Below are 21,382 nucleotides of genomic sequence, written 5' to 3' on the forward strand. Positions count from 1 at the left end.
GAGGGGTGGTCAGTCAGAAGTGGGAGGGAAGTTGACTCTGCCTCCTCCTGCTCTTCCAGGGCCCACCTGGAGAGGACCCCCTCACCCTCTGGCCCTGTCCGTCACGCAGCTTGTGGATTAACACCTTGTGGTTTTGCACCTCAGCGGCATCAGAAATTACCAGCACTTCACACATCTAGACGGAAGGCACCTCAGCCTGCAGAGCCCCTGGGAGCCTAAGCGTTGGCTCTGCCACCCCTGCCCTTCATTAGTGCTTAAAGTCATTCATTCCTAGAGGGCAGAAAACGCACCTGTGGGACAAGTTTGAGACAGTAGGTCCCATTTAGAGGTGATGCCACGCGGGGCCAGGTGTCCTGAAGTCCAGGGTGGCAGAGCGTCCCCGCCGGGCAGCCTGAGCAGAAGCAGTGCCGGTTTGGGTTGATTTTGCAATGATCCGGAAGGGACGTGTTGAGGGATGCCCCACGTTCGGAGGCAAGAATCTGGGCTGTGGTGCCGGGATGTCTGGGGGCAAAAGGTGCCTCTTTGAGTGGTTTGTCTTGCTCAGGCTAATTCTGGGAGCTGCCCAGGTGGCCAAGGGAGGCAGGTGTAAGCCAGAATCCCTGGGTTCCCGCAGGTTTGGGAAGAAAAAGGGGCCTCGGTGACTGAGCCGTGCATCGGCTCGCCTCGCTCTGCCTGTTCCCCACGCGACATGGTGTGCCAGCGTGGAGCCGGCCAGGCCGGGACCTGGGTTGGGAGCCCGCGGTCTTCCCTCTGCTGCCACACACCCGCCAGCGGCTCTGGCTTACAGGCCAGGGGAGGGGGCGGGCAGCTCGTCATTTTTTCTCCGTGCTGTCCTCCGAAAAGGTCAAGTCTCAGGATGTGGAGCCGCCCGGGACTCTCACTTGGCAAAAGAGAGCACGAGAGTGGGTGTCCTCCCAGGCAAGGACGGAGGAAGGACTGAGTGACCCTGGGAGAGGGAGAAACAGGCCTGCCTCTGCCGCTTCCTAGAGCCCTCTCCAGAATTCACCAGTCGCCCCCCGAGCAGAGGGGGAGCCGAGTGGGCATGCTGGCCCCGAGGCTTGGCCTGTGCTGGTCCTTAGAGAAGCAGAGGTTGGATCCCTGTCCCCCGACAAAGGCGAGAGAGTTTCCAGGTCCAGGAGCTGACTGGAAACTTGACCTGCAGTGTCGCTAGAGTGACACAAGGGGGCGACAGCTGCCACAGTGGGGCCGTGAGAGGGGAGAGTCCCTTTGCTGCCGTCCGTCCACTTGTACCACAGGCCTTCTGTGAGTGGACCCGCACAGACCCCCGCTGCTGAGCTACCTGATACTCTGGGTGCGGCAGAAGGCAGGCTGGGCGTGAGCTTCCACATCACCTGGCCCTCCCCCTCCCCCTCTCTGAAGATTGAGGTCCAGTGCATTGACCTGGACTGGGCTGAGGTCTCACAGCTAACTAGGGGTTATCTGGGACTTCAGTGCCAGTCCCCTAACTTCAGCAGCGTGTCAATTTGTACCACATCACAGGATCCCAAAGGCTTCCCTGCTTTCGGAGAAATCCTCATCCGGCACCTTCCGACCTGCCCTCCGCCTCCCCTCCCCGCTGCCACCACCTGAGTAATTCTCTAGGTCGGCATGGGGGGCGGGGCAGCGTGGGCGGGAGGGGGCAAGCCCTGCCCCTGCATCCAGGCTCACCGTCTCCCCTCACTCCTGGGCGAGATTAGCAGGGTGCACCTCTGGGTGATGCTAGGCACTCGTTTCTTGCCCCCCTGAACTGCTTCCCCTGTGCTTCACGTGTGGGAGCCCCTGATGCCCTTAGGATATCATCCTCACATGGGGCTGCCATATGGCTTCTCAGCACCGGGCCTGCCGGGCACTCCAGTCACAGGTGGGAGTCTTGGAAGGCAGTTTCAGGTGGAAGAGGGCAGGCCAGAGCAGTGACCAGGTGCCCCTGAGGAGCTATCATTCTGCCGTCTCTCCTCATCTGCCCCCTTCCTCAGCTGAGACGCCAGAGGCATGGTTAGGTGGTGCAGAGCAGGTTTGATGAGACCGAGGGCTCTGTGGCCCAGGTAGAGGAGGGAGAGGCCGAGGAGGTGAGCACTCCCACCTGCCGCCCCTCTTACACTCATCTGGATGCAGGGGATGTGCCAGCTCATCTCTCTCTGGCCATTAACGGTGGCCAGAAGCTTGTCAATCCATCAATTTCATGTAATCCTCTGAACAATCTTGTAGTTGATTTTATTCCCATTTTACAGATGAGACACCAAGGCTCAGCGAGGTCAGGGGCCTGGCCCAGGATCATGCAGCTTACGCTGGAGCCCAAACCCAAGTATCTTTTCATAACGCCAGGCTGCCCTACTTACTATCACTCCTTTCTTCTATTCTTCTATTTTCCCATCACCAAACTGGTAGAGCCTAAGAAGGGGTTTAAGTGCTTGAACCCCTTGAAATTGAGAGATCTTTATCTTGTGTGGAAGTAGAGTGAGGCCCTTGAAATGATCTGTGCCCCAACCCCAAGGGAGAACTGCCACCAGGATCCTAGCCCCAGGGGGAGCAAGGCTGAGCGGGGTGGGGTGGGGAGACCCTTGGGTAGGGAGACTCGGGTTGTAAGGAGGATGTCATGTGGCTCCCTGGCTGGATCTGGAGTGGAGGAGCAAGTCTGGGACCTTTCATCTTGCTTTCAAAGTGCAGGGAGCAGACGACTCAAGGGACGTGTTCACAGGAGCTCCAGATATCACCCTGGAGTCAGTGGGGGGCCTGTGGCCTGGGGGGAGGTGTTAAGGAGGAGAACACAGCGCACGGGGCCTCACGGTGAGAGGTCTGAAGAGAGAGGGAGGGCCCCCGAGCTCTCTCCCTCCACTGTAGAGACCTCCCCGCCGCTTGCACCTGGCCTAGCGCCAGTTCAGAGCTCCCACATAGAGGCCTCTCCCCTGCCAGGGCTGAACCAAAATAGCTGTCTAGGAGCCTGGGCCGCGCCGCCCACGCCGCAGCATCTCGCGGGTTAACAGCTTGCCTGTCTCTCCGCCCCCCTTCCCCAGCTAGCTGACATTTTACTGGGGCGGGGGTGGTTGTGAAAGGGGGCCCCAGCCCACGCAGACACCCCACTGACGCAACCTGTCAGCCACTCGCCCTCCTCTGAAAGGCATCCTTTCGGGTGAGACCTTCCTTCCGGCTCCACAGATATGGGGTTCCTACCAGGAGACAGTGTAAGGAATACTTGGGGCTCCAAGGGGTATGGGGGAGTGCTGTTCCTGGCAGATGCCACTGCTGAAATCCACCCATGGAAGACCCAGGGCCACCCCCCGGAAGCTGTTCTCCCTCTGGGGGCCTTTTTTTTTTTTTTTAATACTTTAAAATCTTTTGAAAAGCATTAAGTATTTGCCCTGAGGAAAGTATACAGAATAACGTTAACACCTACCACTTAGCTTGGTCAAATCTTACCATTATGCCATATTTGCCTTAGACAGAGATGGAGGCCTCCTTGTCTCCCTCCCCAGGAGAAACGACAGTCCTGATTTGGGTGTTTACATTCTCGTGCCTGTTTTAAGATTTTTTTTTCCTGTGTATGTATGCATCCACAGTAACACAGTACTGTTTTGTATGGCTTTGCCCTTGAGTTAAATGGTGTATTGTACGTATTCTGAATTTAGGTTTTTCCCTCCATGTTGTTTCAGAGATTTAACTGTCTTGAAACACGAGCAGTAGTGTGAAGCCATTTTAACTGCCATACACCATTCCTTTTTGTAACTGTTGACGGACATTTAGGTTGTTGGTAGTTTTCTTGCCATTGCAAGTAATCCTTCAGAGACTGTGCTGGGACACGGCTCCTCGTGTGTTCTGTCCACCAGTGCTTGGTTACAGAGCAGTGTATCTTCAGCTTAGACAGTTGTAGCCAAGTTGTGCACTAAAGTGGTTGTCCTAATTTTTAGGCCTCTGGAGTTATTTTTCTGTCTTTAAAGTTTTGGTAAACTGAGGAATGGGTTACCATGAACACTTTCTCTTTCAAGCCCGCAATATCCCATGAGGAAGACAAGGTGGTATTATCCCCATTAATCCGATGAGGAAATTGAGGCCCAGCCAGGGTAAGAGACTCAGCTTGAGGTTGCGTAGCCGGTCAGAGGCAGGACACCTCTGGACCTTTGAGTCCAAATCCTCGGAAAGCACCTTTGACCCCTGTGACCTCTCAGGAAGATTGGAGGCACATTTTCTGTCTTCGAGGCAGGAAAAAGAAAAACAAAAAAACCCTGTGTGGAGTGCATGAAGCCTGGGAGGCCGAGTGGGGCCCTGGGGGCTGACAGCTGATTCTAAGAAGATCTTCTAGTAGATGGAGGAGGGAGCAACTTGGTCAGAAGAGTCAGAGGGGGAGTTAAATTTTGAATGAGGGATAAGGGGGAATGCTGCTCCTGGCAGATGGGGAATGGGAGCCTGCTGCAGACACAGGAGAAGGCAGCAAGAGGGACCAGTCACAAGAGAAGAGGGACGTGGGGGCCAGCAGGGGCTTCGTAACGCTCCCAGCAAGGTGTTGCGAGACTCAGAGGGAGACATATCGGCATTCCCATCAGGGATCGATTTCACTATGTGCCTCTGAGACACAGGAGCTCAGCCCACACCAGCAACTTGTCCACCCAAGGCTGGCAGGAAGGCCTCCAGAACTGGCCAGCCACTGGGTCACTGCGCTGGCCCACAGCCCTTTGCTCTCAGCGTGATCCTCGAGGCTGAGCCTGGACCATTCACCTTTCCCTCCATTCACTCTTCAAACCACATCCAGCACTTCTAGACCCTGGGGATGCAATTATGAGTAACACATGGTCCCAGGGGCGCACGGTCTGGTGGGGGATACCAAGCTGCAAACCAGCGCTGATGGCCCAGAACAACCAAGAGAGGGCCTGAGCGTGAGAGCAGCTAGCGCCCGGGAGAGGAGGCTGGGGAGAACTTTCCGGCAGAGCCGATATCTGAGCCAGCTCCGAAAATATGAGAGGAAAAAGATGAAGGAGCAGAAGAAGAGAATGGTGTTCCAGGCAGAGAGACTGTCAGGTGCCACACACACAGGCAGGAAGAGACCCCTGTGCGTTGCTTGACAGACGCATCTAGAGGTAGAGTGAGAGATTGAGAGCACAGACCCGGAGCAGACTCCTAGGTTGGAATCCCAGCTCTGCCACTTACTAGCTGCGTGATCACAGGCAAGTTGTTTAATCTCTTTGTGCCTCGGTTTTCTGATGTATAAACTGGGGATAATACTACTATTACATTTTATGAATAAAAAAAGTTAGTATTTGTAAAACACTTAGGACGGTGTCTGGCACAGAGTGAGTTATGTATTTGTCAAGTAAAATGTAAAAAGTATGAAAGCGAGATGGGAGAGGAGGCCGAGAAGCCTGTTGACTGCCAGGCCCAGGCCTTTGCATTCTGTTCCCTGACAGTAGAGAGCCATTGAAGGATACGTGGACACTTTAGGATGAATTCTGGTGGCAGTAGGAGCATGGTTTAGAGGGGAGGCTCTAAAGGCATGAGCCGGTCATTAATTCCACAGACATTTCTCCAAGGCCTACCAGGAGCCAGACCCTGAGACAGGGACTCAGGATACAAGGAGAGAGAGACTGGGGATGTTTCAGCAAGGAGCTCAGAGCTGGGGTCCTGGCCTGCCCCCCACCCCACGGCATCTGAGGCAACCGCTCCTCTCCCCTCCTTGCCCACATCTTCACCTGTGACTTCATGTCACCAAACCCTGTTGCCGGGTTTCATAAGGAAAGCCTTGGAGAACGTGGAGTGGGCAGTGGCACCCAGCCCGGAAAGGAGCCTCAGCTGTCACTCTCTGGGTCCTCTGGAGAGGAGGCTGCTGCCATCCCCCTGTGCCCAGCAAAGAGAAGTAGCCTGGGCCTTGTGGTCAGCCCTTGGGTGGGGTACCCGAGGTGGAGGAAGCCCTTCTCCTCCCCTTACGGCTCTGGTCCCTCCCCGACGGAATTCCCTGTTCCTTCCTCCTCAGCCCATCAGCAGTAAACACTGGACTCACTGCCAGACAACGTGCTGAGCTGCCCAGGTGCACTAGATCTGGCCCCTGGCCCCCCAGGAGCTTGTCTGGTGGGTGGGAGGAACGAGGCATATGGATTGGAGAGAATCAGGACTTCCAGGGGTCCCATGGCAGAGGAGCCAGATGGGTGGTGTGGAGTCATCAGTGGGAGTGAGGTACTCTTGGCTGGGGCAGCTGTGAGCAGGTGGGATTTTGATACGAGGTGGGGAAGGAGGCCGGTATTCCAGGCAGAAGGTATGCCATGTGCAAGGACACAGCAGTGAGCTTGGGCTCAGCCAGATTAGGGGGCAGAGAATAAGTTGCCTTGGTTAGCACCAAGGGTTGTATCAAGGCATAGGAAGTTGAGTTAGTGCCACATTGCAGAAGCCACGTTTGCTAGGCTAGAGGAGTTAGAATTTATTCTGAATCAGTGGTTCCCAAAGTATGGTCCTGGGGTTGCCCTTGACCCTTTCAGGGGATGGTTGAGGTCAAAACTGTTTTCATAATAATACTTTCAGAGCTGCCCTAGTTTGTGTCCTTCTCACTGTGTTGATATTTGTACTCATTGTATAAAAGCAACTGTGGGTAAAACTACTGGAGCCCCGGCACCGACAAAGGCAGTGGCCCCAACATAGACTTGTAGCCATTGTATTCTTCACACTCACAACAAGAAAAATGCAGTAAATATATTAATCTTCTAAAGCCTAAATCCTTGAGTACACTTTTTAACAGTTCTGTGTGAAGAAATGTGAAACACACATACAGTACTTTTGCTGCAAACCGAACCGTGATGGCTGTCTTGAAAAAGCACTTTTGTGACTGAGTTGCGAGCCCTACTCGTCCCTTTTTTCTTTTTTTTAAGGAACACCATTTAAACTTGAAAGAACACCTGACGACAGACAGAACTCTTCAGATTTGGATATTTAGCAGACGTTTTCTCAAAAATGAATGAAGTGAGCTTGTCGCTTCAAAAACAGTATCAGTATTTGTTGCTATTGATAAAATGTGTTGCTATTGATAAAATTTGAGTGAAAATTACAATTTTGGAAACTTTGTTCCAGTGTGTGGAGATCTGCCTAACTCAGTAAACCAGTATTTTCCAATGACCTATGCTTGATGTTTCAAAATTCAGAATGCAAGACAGACCAGTGAAAAGTTCAGATTCCACGTGGCCACTAACCTTTAAGAAAATACCACTTGTCATATTTGGGTGTAGTAGCAGAGAAGAACATCCAGAATTGCGTGAAAAGGCTATTAAAATGCTCCTTCCTTCTCTAACTGCCAGTGGGACGCAGAATTTTCTTCATGTACTTCAACCGAAACAACATATCACAACAGATTGACTGCAGAGGCAGATGTTAAAATCTAGCTGTCTTCTATTAAGCAAGACATGAGAAATTTGCAAAAATTAAAACATGCCACCCTTCTCACTACTTTTCTGTTTTAGAAGATACAGTTTATTTTTCATAAAAGTATGTTATTTATATTAACAGTTACTGGGTTTATTGTTTTTCAACAAATGAATAAATAGTATTTTAAATATTTCTCAGCTTTAGTTTCTAATATGATCAGTGTTAATAGCTATAACCCCCATAAACAAAACCGTTTGGGGAGCTTCAATAATTTTTAAGAGTGTAAGGGGGTCCTGGGACCAGGATGTTTGAGAGCTGCCACTCTAGATCCTAGGGGCTAGGAGTGTTAACGGAGGGGTGGCGTTCTAGGCAGGATGGGTGTGACATGGGCTGGCTGGCTTCTGGATCTGACAGGCCCCCTTGGCAGGGCTGGGAAACCCAGGATCAGGAGGCTCCGCTCAGCCACTTGTGAGCTGTGGGCAGTCACGGGCCTCCGTGAGCCTCAGCTGCCCTGGGGGTTCAGCTGGGAGCAAAATGTCCCTTGCACAGGGGAGTTACAAGCCTCCTGTCCTGCAGTGCTTGTGGAAAAGTGCTCAGTAAGTCGTGAAACACGCCACAGATGCTTATTTTTGCGGTTATTTTGTCTGAAGCCGGTGCTTAGCTGTCTCAGCTGCTTTCCTCAGATCCCGGAATACCTGTCCAGTGGGTGCGAGAGGGTGTAGGGTGACCTGCCTCTTCTCCCCCCAACCCTCCCGGAGCTGAGGCAGGGGCTGAGCTGTACGGGGGGCCGCGTGGAGGGGAGGCTACTGAGCTGTTGCTCAGCCGGCCTCTGGGGACTTTGGGAAGAGAAGCCAGGAGGCGAGGCTCGTGCGCGAGTGTGTGCCCGCCCACTGCCTCCTGCTTGCACTGCTGGGAGAGGAAGTGCAGTCACTTACCGATCGGGTTATTTTCATAACGGCCGTCTCAGGCGTGGGGGAGGAGGGTGGCGAGGGGGAGGGGCAGGGGAGCAGCCACAGCAGCTCACTCCCCAAACTAGGACTTGCTCAGCCGGAGGCCGGCCTGGAGCTGGAGCGGAGCCGGGGCTCGCCTGCCCCCCGCCCCCCCAGGACCCCAGCCCGCTGGCCCACCTCCTGCCTGCCGCCCTGCCTTCCAGATCAGGTCAAAGGGGCTTGCCTCAACCCTTCCTCGCCTTCTGCTTCCTCCCTCCTGGATCTGTCTGGGTGGGCCTGGGGAGGGGTGGATCAGGGCGGGCCTGGGCACCACCATCCCCAGTCGAGGCTCCTGAAGCTGATGGAAAGGGACCGGCAAAGCGTAGGCCAACCGAGCTCCTGTCTGAGCTCCTGTCCCCGAGCCAGGGCAGGACCCTGTTGAGGTAAACATGACTGGCCTGGTCGCCTCCTTTGCCATGCAGCCCTGGCCCACCTCTCCCCGCCGTGCATTCTGGTTTGGTTTGGTTTGGTTTGGGCAGGATCCTTTTAGTGAACAGAGACCTAGGAACCCTGCCTCACCAGCCCCAGGCAGGCCCCCTTTCCAGCCGTCCCCGTCTCCTCCCCTCCGACCTCAGCCTCAGGGCCGTGGGAGCAAAGCAGCCAGAGGTGGCTTCTGAGCAGCAAGACCCTGGGGAAGCAGCTCCAGGCCCCGACGCTGGGGCTGCTGGAAATGGGGCCACACGGCACCCTTCCCAGCCTGCACCGGGAAGAGGGGCGTGAGGGGCCCGTCCGCAGCGTGGAATGGGCACTCTGACTGAATCCCACAGGGCGGCCTGTGTGAGCACCTCTGGAAGCAGAGGGGTCCCCGGGGGCCAGGCCTGGTGCCAGGGGCAGAGGGCGTTCATCACAGCAGGAGCAGACACCCAGGCGGCTCTGGCTGCCAGGCTCTGTTCCTCAGGGGGTGGGGGTGGCCATCCTGGGAGCTCCAGCTTCCCCTTCCGGGTTCCCACCCCCACCGTGGGCAGAGACAGACCCCAGGAGGTGACACTATCCACACGCCCTGGTGTCTGCTATAGGCGTAGGCCCTGCCCTGCCCCTCCTCTCTGCCAGCCGCAGTCAGGTACTTTCTACTGTTATCTCATCCGAACCTCCCTTATGTCAAACCTCCTAAACTAGGTCGTTTCATCCCCATTTTTCAGATAAGAAAATTGAGACTCAGAAAGGTTAGTTGGTCAGCCCAGGAAAGCAATGGCAGATATAGGATGCCAAGGCTCATGGGCTTTTCCACTTGAAGCTAACATAGAGTGTGGGACAGTCTGGCTGGGAGGCCAAGAGTCCTGTGCTTCCTAGCCAGTCGCCGATGAAGCTGAGGCACTCGTGTCCGCTCACCCCCGGCAGCTGCCTTAGCTTGGCCACCTGCAGCCCCACTCGGTGCTGTTCACCGGGGTGCATGGCCAGCCACCACTGTGCGTGTCTCCCTGTAGCATCCTTTGTCCTCCCCAGGCTCCCAGCAGCCAGTTGACGGGGCCCGTGAGTCCTTTCCCACTCTGTTCCCTTCGGGTGTGACAGGATTACCCCAGGTCCCCCACTGGGAGGCTGAGGGGCAGCCATTCGTGCTCTGCTGTTGGTGTTAGAGCCCTGTGGGGCGTCCTCCGGTGACCTTTACACGTACCATGTGGTATGTGGAAGGTGACAGAGCGTGAGGTGACAAGAAGCTGCCACTCGGAGCTGTGCTGTGGGGAGAAGCTCCACGCCCAAGCAGGGGAAAGGCTGGGACAGGCCTGAGACCAGGCTGGGCTTCTGAGCAGACCCAGGAAAAGCCTCAGCAGAGATAGGAAGTCAGGAGTCAGGCCACTGCTGACCAGAGGACAGAGGTTTCTATGGAGACGGGAGGAACAGGAAGCATGGGGCCTGGGGGGAGCGTAGAGGAGTGGGTGCCTTAGAGGAGAGCTTGTCATAAGGCGTCAGGTCAGCCAGCTGACTGCCTCCTTGGACCAACAAGGAGACTGAGGCCCGTGAGGGAGGGGCTTTGCACGTGGCCACACAAGGCCAGGCTGGCCTAGCCTGCCCCGCCCCGCTCGCAGTGACTGCACCGTCAGGCCCCTGAGGAGACCCCGGGGCAGTGTGTGGGCTCGAACGCGGTAGGGGAGCACCTGTAAGTCGCCCCCGTGTCATGAGGCGGATGTGCGGGCAACCTCGTCCTGCCGGCGCCTCTTGTCGTGGGTCTGGGGCAGTAGGCAGGGTCCAGCCCTCACTGCCACCCAGAGAGCAGCTGCCGCACCCCACCCCACCCCCAGTGACTGTGGCCTTTTGTTTTCTGGGTGACACTCGCATCAGGCAGTGTGTTCGGCTGACTAATCTCCTCCGGGCTGGGCAGCTGTCACAGGGCGGCCTGACCAGGCGGGCAGGGAAAGCTGATACCCTGGGGCAGTGCTGGCAAGCCAGTGCCCTGGGGCAGTGGGCAGCTGGGGCTTTAGGCTCCTCTTCCTGGGTGCAGAGCAGACCCTGCGTCAGGCAGCCCTGGGTTCAGGTCCCAGTCCTGCTGCTGACCAGCCGAGGGATCTTGGAGCACGTTACTGCACCCCTTCAAGCCTGTTTCCTCATCTCTGTAATGGAGCCATCGATCCTGCCTCAGGAGGTGGTGGTAGTGAGGACCAAACGAGGTGATAAACGAACGCACTTCGCCCAGGGCCCGTCGCATAGTAGGTGATGGGTAAATGGGACCGCTACTGTCCTTGTTATGGCTCCCTTCCCTCCCCCGCATCCCACCTTAGTCCCAGCTCGTGGCCCAGCAGGGAAGTCCCTGCTCTCTGCCACGTCTCTGGGGCGCGGGCTTTGGGGTTCAGGTAGAGGCAGGTTCCAGCAGCGGCTCCACACAGACTAGTTGTGCACTTTGGGCAAGTTACCTCCGCAGTCTCCCATGAGGAACGGGGCATGATACAGTATCTATTCTTTAGGGTGATGTGTTTGTTTATTTAAATTTTATTTATTTATTTATTTTTGGCTGCGTCGGGTCTTCGTTGCCCGGCTTTCTCTAGTTGCAGCGAGCAGGGGCTGCTCTTCACTGCGGTGCGCGGGCTTCTCATTGCGGTGGCTTCTCTTGTTGCGGAGCACGGGCTCTAGGCGCGCAGGTTTCAGTAGTTGTGGCTTGCGGGCTACAGAGCTCAGGCTCAGTAGCTGTGGCGCATGGGCTTAGTTGCTCCGTGGCATGTGGGATCTTCCCGGACCGGGGCTCGACCCCGTGTCCCCTGCATTGGCAGGCGGTTTTTTGTTTTTTGCTTCCTCTAGTTCCGGCAAGCAGGGGCCACTCTTCATCGCGGTGTGCGAGCCTCTCACTGTCGCGGCCTCTCTTGTTGCAGAGCACAGGCTCCAGATGCGCAGGCTCAGTACTTGTGGTTCATGGGCCTAGTTGCTCCGCGGCATGTGGGATCCTCCCAGACCAGGGCTCAAACCCGTGTCCCCTGCATAGGCAGGTGGATTCTTAACCACTACGCCACCAGGGAAGTCCCTAGGGTGCTGTGGTTTATAAAATGGTACACATGTTTGCAGGGGGCTTAGAACCGTGCCTGTTACAGGTGGGTGCTCAGTAAACGTAAGCCATGATGGCATTGACTTTAGGAGGAAGCCAAGAGCTCTCCTGCCTTTCTCCCTGTCACCTGCAGAGGCTGGCAGACTGTAAGAGGCAGAGACCCGGAGCTGGGCAGACCCGAGCACTGCTTCCCCAGGCATGGGTGCCTCCGTGTCAGTACCTCCACAGCCATCCAGGGCCCTGCCTGACACTGCCTGCCCGGGCCCACAGGGCAGTAGCAAATCAAGGGTGGGGGTGTTGGATGGGAGGAGTAGGCGCTAGACATGCAGCCCAGCCCCGATTCCTCAGACGCATCATCTTCCACCTTTTGTCCAGGGCTCCCACTCTCTCTCAGAGGCCCTCAGCTAGCAGAAGTATCTCTCCTGTCAGCCCCAGGCAGGTGTCCCATGGCCGTGACTCAGACCTCCCTGTGGCTGCCAGGGCCCAGGAGAGTACTTGATGGCAGGACACAGGTGTCCCTGGGAATTCTGGAGGCGTTGCCCCCCTGAAGCATACCAGGCTTCCTGTCCCTCCCGCACTGTTAGGGGGAGGTGAGGGCGCAGGTCCTCCCAGCCGCCTGTGCGGAAGGGGCGGCAGGGGGTAGGTGAGCTGGCAGAGGAAGTGGAGCCTGTGTTCAGACCAGGTCAAGGGAGGATGGGTGAGCAAGGGTGGTCGCCAAGGCTCCTGCAGGAGGAGCTCTGGGTAGCTTAGTGTCTGGAATTCTCAGCATTTGGGCTTCGAGCATTGGCCCCCAGGTCAAGGTGCAGTTCATGGGCTTCCTCAGCAGCAGAGCTGGAAGGGTTTTCTGACATCATCCAGCATTTTCACACATGGAATGTCCTTACTGTGCCTCTTCAGAAAGGTAAGACCAGAAAAGTTCTTACTGTCGGCCCCTCAGAGCAAGAGCGCACACACACCCAGAGGCAGAGGCACTGTCTCGGCTCTCGTGGCTTCCCACACAAAGTCCCCCTGGTGGCTTCTCTCCCTGTGCAGCTGCCTCTCCAGTTTTCGGGGGGCCTTCAATCCCCAAGGCAGACGTCAGATCCTCTCCATTTCTAGTGCCACTGTCAGCCTGACTGCAAGTCAGGGGGTCGTATCAGGACTGAATTTCTCTTCAGGGAGCCTCGTTTTCTTACCATGGCTTGGTTGGTGCCATGTTCCGGGAGGGGACACCTAAGCCTAACGTGCCCTGTGTTGGTGGCAGAACAAAGGCCTAAGGAGAGGAAAAGCCTTGCCCTCAGACCCTCAGCCTGTCTAGGTCAGCTCTAGGCTTCCACCTTCCTTTTTCTTTTCTTTTCCATCAGCTTCAGGCAAGGGACTTGAAGCCCTTTGGGCTAGAGCTTGGTGGATCATGGTGCCTGGACAGGGGATCCCAGATGGGGAGCTGGCAGCCCCTCCTACCCAGCACTCCTGGGGCCGCACAGGGAACAGTGATGAGTGCAGGCTCCCTGCTGGATCCTCTGGCACCCCCAGGCACCCCGTTTATGGAGCTCAGAGGCCACAGACGCCCCCCCAATGCCTCCCAAGTGTCCCTTCTCTGCTCAAAGGGCAGCGGCTGTGACGGGGCTCCCGGGCACAGGGTACGCCGTGGCCTGGCCCAGCTCCTCATGCCCCCGGTCTCCACCCGACAGCCACCCGCCTGCCCCTGCCATGGAGACCTTCTTTAGGAGACACTTCCAGCGGAAGGCGCCAGGCCCTGGAGAGGGGCAGAGGCGGCCCGGCGGCGTGGGGCTGCCCACAGGCAAGGCCCGGCGCCGCTCGCCTGCAGGGCAGGCCTCCTCCTCGCTGGTCCAGCGGCGCCGCTCCAGCGCACAGCTCCAGGGCTGCCTCCTGGGCTGTGGGGTGGGGGCCCCGCGCTCCAGCCGCCGGCGCTCCAGCACCGCGCCCCCCGCCTGCAACCCCCGCTTCACCGTGGATGAGGTGCCTGCCCTGCAGCCTGCCACTGTTGGGGCCCTGCGTCTGGGCGCACCCCTGCTCTTGGCCGGGCTCTTGGGCATGGATGAGGAGGAGGGGGTCCAGGAGGAGGATGTGACAGTTGTGTCGTTGGCGGCCACCCAGCCAGGCACCAAGAGACCGGGGCCATCCCCGCATCGGGGAGCCCTGCCCGTGCTGCCCATTCCCCGCTGGCGCCGGCGCCGGGCCTCCTCCCACCTGCTGCCCGCTGACGTGGTGAAAGACCGCGCCCTCTGGGGCCTGCACGGTTACTACCGGCCCCTCAGCCCGCAGCGGCCCTCAGGCCAGCACCTCAGCCTGGGGGGCCGAAGAGCCTCGGGCACTGCAGCTGGCCCCAGGATGCCTGCCTGCGTGCGCCCGCTGTCCCGCAGACGCCAGGTAGCCCTGCGGCGCAAGTCAGCCGGACCCCAGACCTGGAGTGCCCTGCTTGCGTAGGTATAGCTGCAGCCAGCAGGGCGAGTGGCCTCCGGGGGCTGGCTTGAGGGCCCCCGGCTCGGGAAGAGCTCTGAGCCATGCTCGGAAGCCAAGCAGGACTCTCAGGAGGGCCCAGTCTCCTCGGGGATCCTCTCAGAGTCTTGGGCTGCCTTAGGGCATCCTCTGCCCTCCCTACCGCCATCCCTGTCTTGACCCGGTGTTGAGGTCACGGTGAGGGCAGAGATCCTAGGTGAGGGGAAGGAAGCAGAGTCACCGAGTGCTCAGCTAGCCTCAGCTATCTCCTTTTCTGTAGGAAAGCCATCACCAAGTCAGGCCTCCAGCACCTGGCACCCCCTCCTCCAGCTCCCGGGGCCCCGCGCAGTGAGCCTGAGCGGCAGATCCGGAGCACTGTGGACTGGAGCGTGAGTGGCCGGGAGCTGCAAGGGGCAAATGAGGACCAGTCCCCGCCGGGCTCAGGGCCACGGAGCAGTCGGGTTGAGGGTACTGTGGGCAGCTGCGAGAAGAGCCCGTGGGCCTGTGGGGTCAGGGCAGACCTGGCATGGCCACGTTTGAGCCAAGCCTTAAAGCCAAGGGACAGTGGGGAAAACAGGATGGAGCAAAGTAGATTGTGGCAGCTGGAGCAGGTTTGTATTGGGAGAGGGAGGGTTGGTCGGGCAGGGCAGGGGTGCACTAAGCGTGCTCATCCTGTGGTCTAGGAGTCAGCGACGTATGGGGAGCACATCTGGTTTGAGACCAACGTGTCCGGGGACTTCTGCTATGTTGGAGAGCAGTACTGTGTAGCCAAGATGCTGGTGAGTGAGCTCTGTGCAGCACACTGCCCCCTGGTGGTGGAGCCAGGTCTAGAAGCCTGTAGACCGATTCCTGTGGGCCTGACAGGCTGCTGCCCTTCCAGGGGAAGGCGGAAACAAGGCTCTCACCTAAGCACCCCTGCGGTGGGCTGCCCGAGGATGGTGAGAGGAATGGGGCTGTGTCCTGATGCCAGGGCTGGGGCTTCCCGGTGCACACAGTGGGCAGCTGTGCTGGGGCAGGTGCGAGGAGTTCTCTGCCTGCCCTGGGGCAGCATCCCGGGTGGAGTTACCTGGTGCCTCAGGGGCCCTCTCTTTCCTGCAGCAGAAATCAGTGTCCCGGAGGAAGTGTGCAGCGTGCAAGATTGTGGTGCACACCCCCTGCATTGAACAGCTAGAGAAGGTGAGTGTGGTTGCTCAGGCTCTCCGGCCCCTCCCCTTTGGGTGCTAAAGCCCTCCCAGTGCACACACGTGTGTATCTGTACACGCATTTTCATGTTACACAAACATCACCTGCCGGGGGTACCCCAGTGTGCGTAGTGGTGAAGAGCCAAGGACCCTGGAGCTGAGGTGCCTGCATTTGCATCCTGGCTCCTCCTCTATTTGTTACTGTGACTCCACTGCCCAGAACAAGCCTGGCACAGAGTGGGGCTTGTAGACTATTACTCAACCAGATGAAGTAATGAATGATGACCAAGACACCATTTTATCAGTTCCCAAACTAACACTTAGAAGGGGCCATGCCTTGCTGAAGCTGTGCAACTCAGCTGTGTCAGGGCCAGTCCTGTGCGGCCCTGAAGCCTGGCTCAGTCCCCTCCACGCTGCCACTGTAAAGACCTTTCCCCAAGGACCACTATCCACAGTATGTCTGCAGCTGGGGGCACGTCTGGGCCATGTGCTTCCAGGGAGGGAGGTGGAAGGAATGCTGGGCGGGTGGGTCCAGGCAGAGGGTGGGAGGGCTGCCATGGCCCATCAGTGCTCCCCAGGCAGCAGAAACCCAGACCAGCATAAGAGAAATCCCGTAGGACTAGCAATGGCATGAACAAGGCTAACATGGACTGCTTCCCCGACCCCCCAACTCGTAGTGTGAGGTTTCCCTACAATTCTGCTAAGGCTGAAGCAGGGACAGTTAGGAGAAGAGAAACCAGTGTAGCCCCAGGCACTATAGACCCATCACACCACCCCCTAAGGTGAAAATCAAACCAGGATTTCACAAATGAGCTAACCATCTCCAGGGACCAGTCAGCAAGCGAGGACTGGGCTGCCGGCATGTGCCTGAGTCGGGAGTGCTGGAGGGTGAGGAAAGGTGGAGGAGGGGTAAGCCTTGGTGCTGTTCTAGTGGGGGAGACGGATACAGAGCTTGCTGTCTCCCGCATCCCAGAACACTGGGCAGAGGAAGGAAAGATTCCTTCTGGCTAGTGGAGAGGAGCGGGGATGTAGGAGGGCTTCTGAGAAGAGGTGTCTCACGTTCTCAGGGCTCCCAGGATAATTGGGGGCTATCCCTACCTTGCAAGGATGCCTCTGAGTGACGCCTTCCTGAAGGGGGTGGCCATATGCCTGACCCCACGAAGGGAGGTTCTGATGTTTTGGTGATCATTTCATGTTTCACAGATAAATTTCCGCTGCAAGCCATCCTTCCGTGAATCAGGCTCCAGGAACGTCCGTGAGGTAAGTGCCCAGGGTAGTTAGGGCCCCAGGTTTCCTGAGTGGACCTCTCTGCAGTGTCTTCAGAGTGTCACCAGGGGCTCAGCTCCTTCTAGGCGGCTCTGGGGCCCAGGGAGGTACAGGGCTGAGGCTCTGAGGGTCTCAAAGGGGAAGGCCCGGTTGGCCCTGCCTGCAGATGGGGTAGGGCACTGCCTACCTCTTGTGCCTCCCAGTTCTCTCTGTACTTCCTCTGAGCCCTGACCTCTGGGCCACGGGGAGAAGTCTTCAGCCCCTTCTCACACACAGGACTGCAGAGAGCGTCCTGCAGCCCCTGCCCCTCACTGTTGATATATTGAGGGGCACAGGCCACATTCAAAGCTTCCACCCCTCACTTACTCCGGTGACGCTTCTCTCCTCCGCCAGCCAACCTTTGTGCGGCACCACTGGGTACACAGGCGACGCCAGGATGGCAAGTGTCGGCACTGTGGGAAGGTGAGGCCCTGCCCAAGGAAGTTGGCCAGCCTGCTGCCCACTGGCCCCAGGCCCTACGGCCCCTGAGCCTCGTGTGGCCCGTCCATCACTGACCGTGGTCAGGGCTCACTCTCAGCCTGGCTGCAGTGCCCAGCCAGTTCCAGAGCAGCCAGGTCCCTGGGCAGAGCAGGAGGGCAGGGAGGAAAGCCTTCTAGAGCAGCATCTCTGGGCTGCTCTGAAGTCGCGAGTGAGCCCTTTGAGAAGCATATAGACTTTTTCCCTCATTAACTCAGCCGATGCATGTTTAGGGCCTGCTGGGTGGCAAGCACCGAGCTGGGTAGCGGGTCCCTGTCCTCCTAGAGGAGGATGTGGCTCCCAGACAGGCTGCAGGGGGCTTCCTGAGCACAGTCCACAGTGGTTGTGGTTTCGTTGACTTATTTATTGTCTGCTTCTTGTCTGCTCCCTCAGTAAGTTCAGGCTCTGAGAGGTCCCTCTTTCCTCCGTCCACTCAGTATCCAGCAGTGTGGGGCACACAGCAGGCCCGCGAGGAACGTGTGTGGAATGAGCAGGAATGAATGTGATCGGTACCATAAAGAACTTTCAGAGTGCACTGGCAGGCCTGGCGAGCCTGGGTCAGGAAGGAGGGATTGGAATCAGGCAGGAGTTAGCTGTGGACCCCTTTGCAGCAGATCACGCAATTAACTAAAGAGAGTTGTGGGCACCTGGCTCAGCCTCCCTCCCTACCCTAGGGACTCATTTTACAGTTCTTTTATTTTTAAAAAACGTGCTCCATTGCCCTGGGTGGAGAAAGGGTGGCACCGGAAGGGGGCTGGGTCTGCTGCTCCAGGCCGGGTCCCGGCTGCCCTCATCACCCTGTGCGCCCTAGGGCTTCCAGCAGAAGTTCACCTTCCACAGCAAGGAGATCGTGGCCATCAGCTGCTCCTGGTGCAAGCAAGCCGTGAGTGCTGCTCGCCCTACCTGCGGGCTGGCCCCCGGGCTGCGCTGGGTTGGGGGTCCCGGGTCTCAGCTGGGTCTGGCTCAGCCACGCCAACCAACCCCCTCTAGTACCACAGCAAGGTGTCCTGCTTCATGCTGCAGCAGATCGAGGAGCCGTGCTCCCTGGGGGTCCACGCCGCCGTGGTCATCCCACCCACCTGGATCCTCCGTGCCCGCAGGCCCCAGGTGAGTCCTGCCCGCACCCTTGACCCCCGCAGACACCTAGGGTCTGCCAGCCACCTGGGCCCACCCACCTTGTCACCAACATCCTTGCTTCCCTTGCAGAATACCCTCAAGGCAAGCAAGAAGAAAAAGAGGGCATCCTTCAAGAGGAAATCTAGCAAGAAAGGGCCTGAGGTTAGACCTGGGACCAGGTGGGCAGCTGGAGGGGGGGAACAGGAGAGAGGGGCCTGTTTGGGGGGATGCTGAGCCCCCTGGGCTGATGCTGCCAGCTCAGCCACCAGTGGGTCAGTTTGGGCTCTGCGGCCCTGAGGAAGGTGAGAGGTCAGATCCGAGGTGCCTCTCTTTGGCCAGGCCCACTGTGAGGTGTGACCCGGTGTGATCACAAGGGAACGGGGGCGGGGTCTGCCAAGACAGGAAAGAGCCTTATGGGCTCTCTGTGTCTCCAAGGAGGGCCGCTGGAGACCCTTCATCATCAGGCCCACCCCGTCCCCCCTCATGAAGCCCCTGCTGGTGTTCGTGAACCCCAAGAGTGGGGGCAACCAGGTACCCACAGTCTGCCCTCTCCACTGAGCGCCTTGGGGGAGGGATGGGGTCAAGCTCACAGCCCTCCCCGCAGCAGCTGTTCCCAGGTTCTGTTGCAGCTTCTGCCCCATTCCTCTTTCCCAGGGACGCTGAGAAAATCCAATTCTGTCTCCACCCTTCGCCCCTGCCTAGGCCTTGTTCCCACAGTTCCCACCCTTCTCCCCACGCATCTCCTCACCTCAGCCCGCCACCCCTGACTGCCTCCCCCCCGCCCCCCGCCGCCCCGTCCCTGTCGGCTCCTGGTCTCCCACAGGGCGCCAAGATCATCCAGTCCTTCCTCTGGTATCTCAATCCCCGGCAAGTCTTTGACCTGAGCCAGGGAGGGCCCAAGGAGGCGTAAGTACTTGCCAGGGCTCTCGTGGGGATGGTGGCAGGGGCTCGCCTGGCGCTCGGGGTATAGCACGCGGACCCTGACCCCATTCCTGTCTTCTGACCCCAGGCTGGAGATGTACCGCCGGGTGCACAACCTGCGGATCCTGGCCTGTGGGGGCGATGGCACGGTGAGCGCTCCTGCCCCTCCCGGCCCGGCCCGGCCCGGCCCTGGCCTCGCACTCTGACCTGGCCTCTCGTGCTCTGCCCGCTGCAGGTCGGCTGGATCCTCTCCACACTGGACCAGCTGCGCTTAAAACCACCGCCACCCGTCGCCATCCTGCCCCTGGGCACCGGCAACGACTTGGCCCGCACCCTCAACTGGGGTGGGGTGAGTGCCCACAGGGCAGGGAGCTGGGGAGGGCGGGGCAGCAGGGAAGGCCCAGACCCCGGAGGGGCTCAGTTCCTGCCTCCCCCCAGGGCTACACCGATGAGCCCGTGTCCAAGATCCTCTCCCACGTAGAGGAGGGCAACGTGGTGCAGCTGGACCGCTGGGACCTCCGTGCTGAGCCCAACCCCGAGGCGGGGCCTGAGGAGCGAGATGAGGGGGCCACCGACCGGGTGGGTCGGCCGGGGCAGGGCCGGGGGTGTCTGGGATCCTGGGACCCAGGGTGACTCTTGGTGTCTCCAGACCTCGACCTCTTCACAGGAGGAGGGAGTAACGGTACTCGCCTCACGAGGTAGCTGTCACTCAGCCACTCAGCACATGTTTACTGAGAACCTGCTACTGCCGGGCACCGTCTGTTCTCAGCAGCGAGCAAAACCAAGTCCCGGCTCTCGTGGGGCTCCTGCAGAACACGGCCCGTCGGGGGGAGGGCTATGGGAAGAGAGGGCCAGCAGGGCACGGGGTGCCCTTGTGCGCGGGGCACTTAGCCCGGGAGCTCAGACGGCAGGGCCGAGGCCGGTGGGCTGGGGGCAGAGCTGTCTGGTGGACGTGACTGTGTGGGAAAGGGCTGAAAACGCGGGGGCTGAGCCGGCCAGCCCTCATGCCCGTCCCTGGCCTTTCTCCAGCTGCCGCTGGATGTCTTCAACAACTACTTCAGCCTGGGCTTTGATGCCCACGTCACCCTGGAGTTTCACGAGTCTCGAGGTTGGCAGACTTTTGCTGAGGAGGCCTGGGGAGGCTGGGGAGGGAGGGATACAGGAGGGGGTCCCCAAGAGGACCAGATCTTGCCCTTCCCAGTAAAAGGCATTCATTCTCAACCCTCCCTCTTGACCCCAGCCTGGGAAGCCCCAGCAGGCTCAGAACAACTGACTGTCCCCTATTTCTTGTCACCACCCAGAGGCCAACCCAGAGAAATTCAACAGCCGCTTTCGGAATAAGATGTTCTACGCCGGGGTGAGTCTGGGGTCTGCCAGCTATGCCCCACCATTCCCATGCCCACCTGTTCTACCGCCTGTGCCCCCTGCCCACCTGTGTCTCCCAGGCCGCAGGACCCCTGCGTGGCAGCGGTGAAGGCAATTACCTGTCACCAGATGGTGACGCCCTCTGTCTCCCACAGACAGCCTTCTCCGACTTCCTGATGGGCAGCTCCAAGGACTTGGCCAAGCACATCCGCGTGGTGGTGAGTGGGCCATGCTGGCAGGCAGGGTGGGCGGGCCCAGTGGAAGGGAGACCACCTGGGTACATATACCCTCTACACCCTCCACCGTTCCCGCCTCCAGTGTGACGGGACTGACCTGACCCCCAAGATTCAGGACCTGAAACCCCAGTGCATTGTTTTCCTGAACATCCCCAGGTGAGGAGGGAAGGGCTCTGTGTGGGCCCTGCTGCCTCTGTCCTGCACGCCTGTCCTCTGAAGCCCATTGTGGTGCCCTCCCCTCCAGGTACTGTGCGGGCACCATGCCCTGGGGCCACCCTGGGGAGCACCATGACTTTGAGCCCCAGCGGCATGATGATGGCTACCTCGAGGTTATTGGCTTTACCATGACATCCCTGGTGAGTGAGCCAGCACGGGGACCATCTAGAGCCCCGGCCCTGCTTTGCCCCGGCCCTGTCCCCACAGTGCCCCAGAGCCTGGCCCCGAGATGGAAGGGGGGGGCAGTCACCAAACTTCCTTCATTGGCCAGGACAGGAGAGCTGACCCTCACCTCCTTCTCTGGCTGGGGTCTCACCCTCCGTCTGCTCTCCATGG

The 21,382-nt window shown here is 58.7% G+C and overlaps 1 protein-coding gene across 9 annotated transcripts in view; it reads left to right on the forward strand.

Annotated features, from left to right (window-relative positions):
- DGKZ (diacylglycerol kinase zeta) overlaps positions 1–21,382 on the forward strand; it is a 42,262-nt gene that overhangs the window by 15,516 nt on the left and 5,364 nt on the right. For 2 of the 9 annotated variants that reach the window (XM_060018774.1, XM_060018777.1), the window contains exons 2-19: positions 14,510–14,618; positions 14,913–15,008; positions 15,331–15,405; positions 16,614–16,670; positions 17,070–17,138; positions 18,004–18,075; positions 18,183–18,299; positions 18,399–18,470; positions 18,744–18,839; positions 19,132–19,214; positions 19,318–19,378; positions 19,465–19,578; positions 19,668–19,808; positions 20,259–20,337; positions 20,531–20,586; positions 20,750–20,812; positions 20,913–20,986; positions 21,075–21,186. In XM_060018774.1, the coding sequence (XP_059874757.1) occupies positions 14,510–14,618; positions 14,913–15,008; positions 15,331–15,405; positions 16,614–16,670; positions 17,070–17,138; positions 18,004–18,075; positions 18,183–18,299; positions 18,399–18,470; positions 18,744–18,839; positions 19,132–19,214; positions 19,318–19,378; positions 19,465–19,578; positions 19,668–19,808; positions 20,259–20,337; positions 20,531–20,586; positions 20,750–20,812; positions 20,913–20,986; positions 21,075–21,186 (1,546 nt within the window). Of the gene's footprint in view, positions 1–13,256; positions 14,214–14,509; positions 14,619–14,912; positions 15,009–15,327; positions 15,406–16,613; positions 16,671–17,069; positions 17,139–18,003; positions 18,076–18,182; positions 18,300–18,398; positions 18,471–18,743; positions 18,840–19,131; positions 19,215–19,317; positions 19,379–19,464; positions 19,579–19,667; positions 19,809–20,258; positions 20,338–20,530; positions 20,587–20,749; positions 20,813–20,912; positions 20,987–21,074; positions 21,187–21,382 lie in introns of those variants that run through there. The other 7 variants (XM_060018778.1, XM_060018776.1, XM_060018773.1 and 4 more) reach the window with 6 other exon arrangements.

Source organism: Delphinus delphis, chromosome 8 (genome assembly GCF_949987515.2).
Source record: "Delphinus delphis chromosome 8, mDelDel1.2, whole genome shotgun sequence".
NCBI lineage: Eukaryota > Metazoa > Chordata > Mammalia > Artiodactyla > Delphinidae > Delphinus > Delphinus delphis.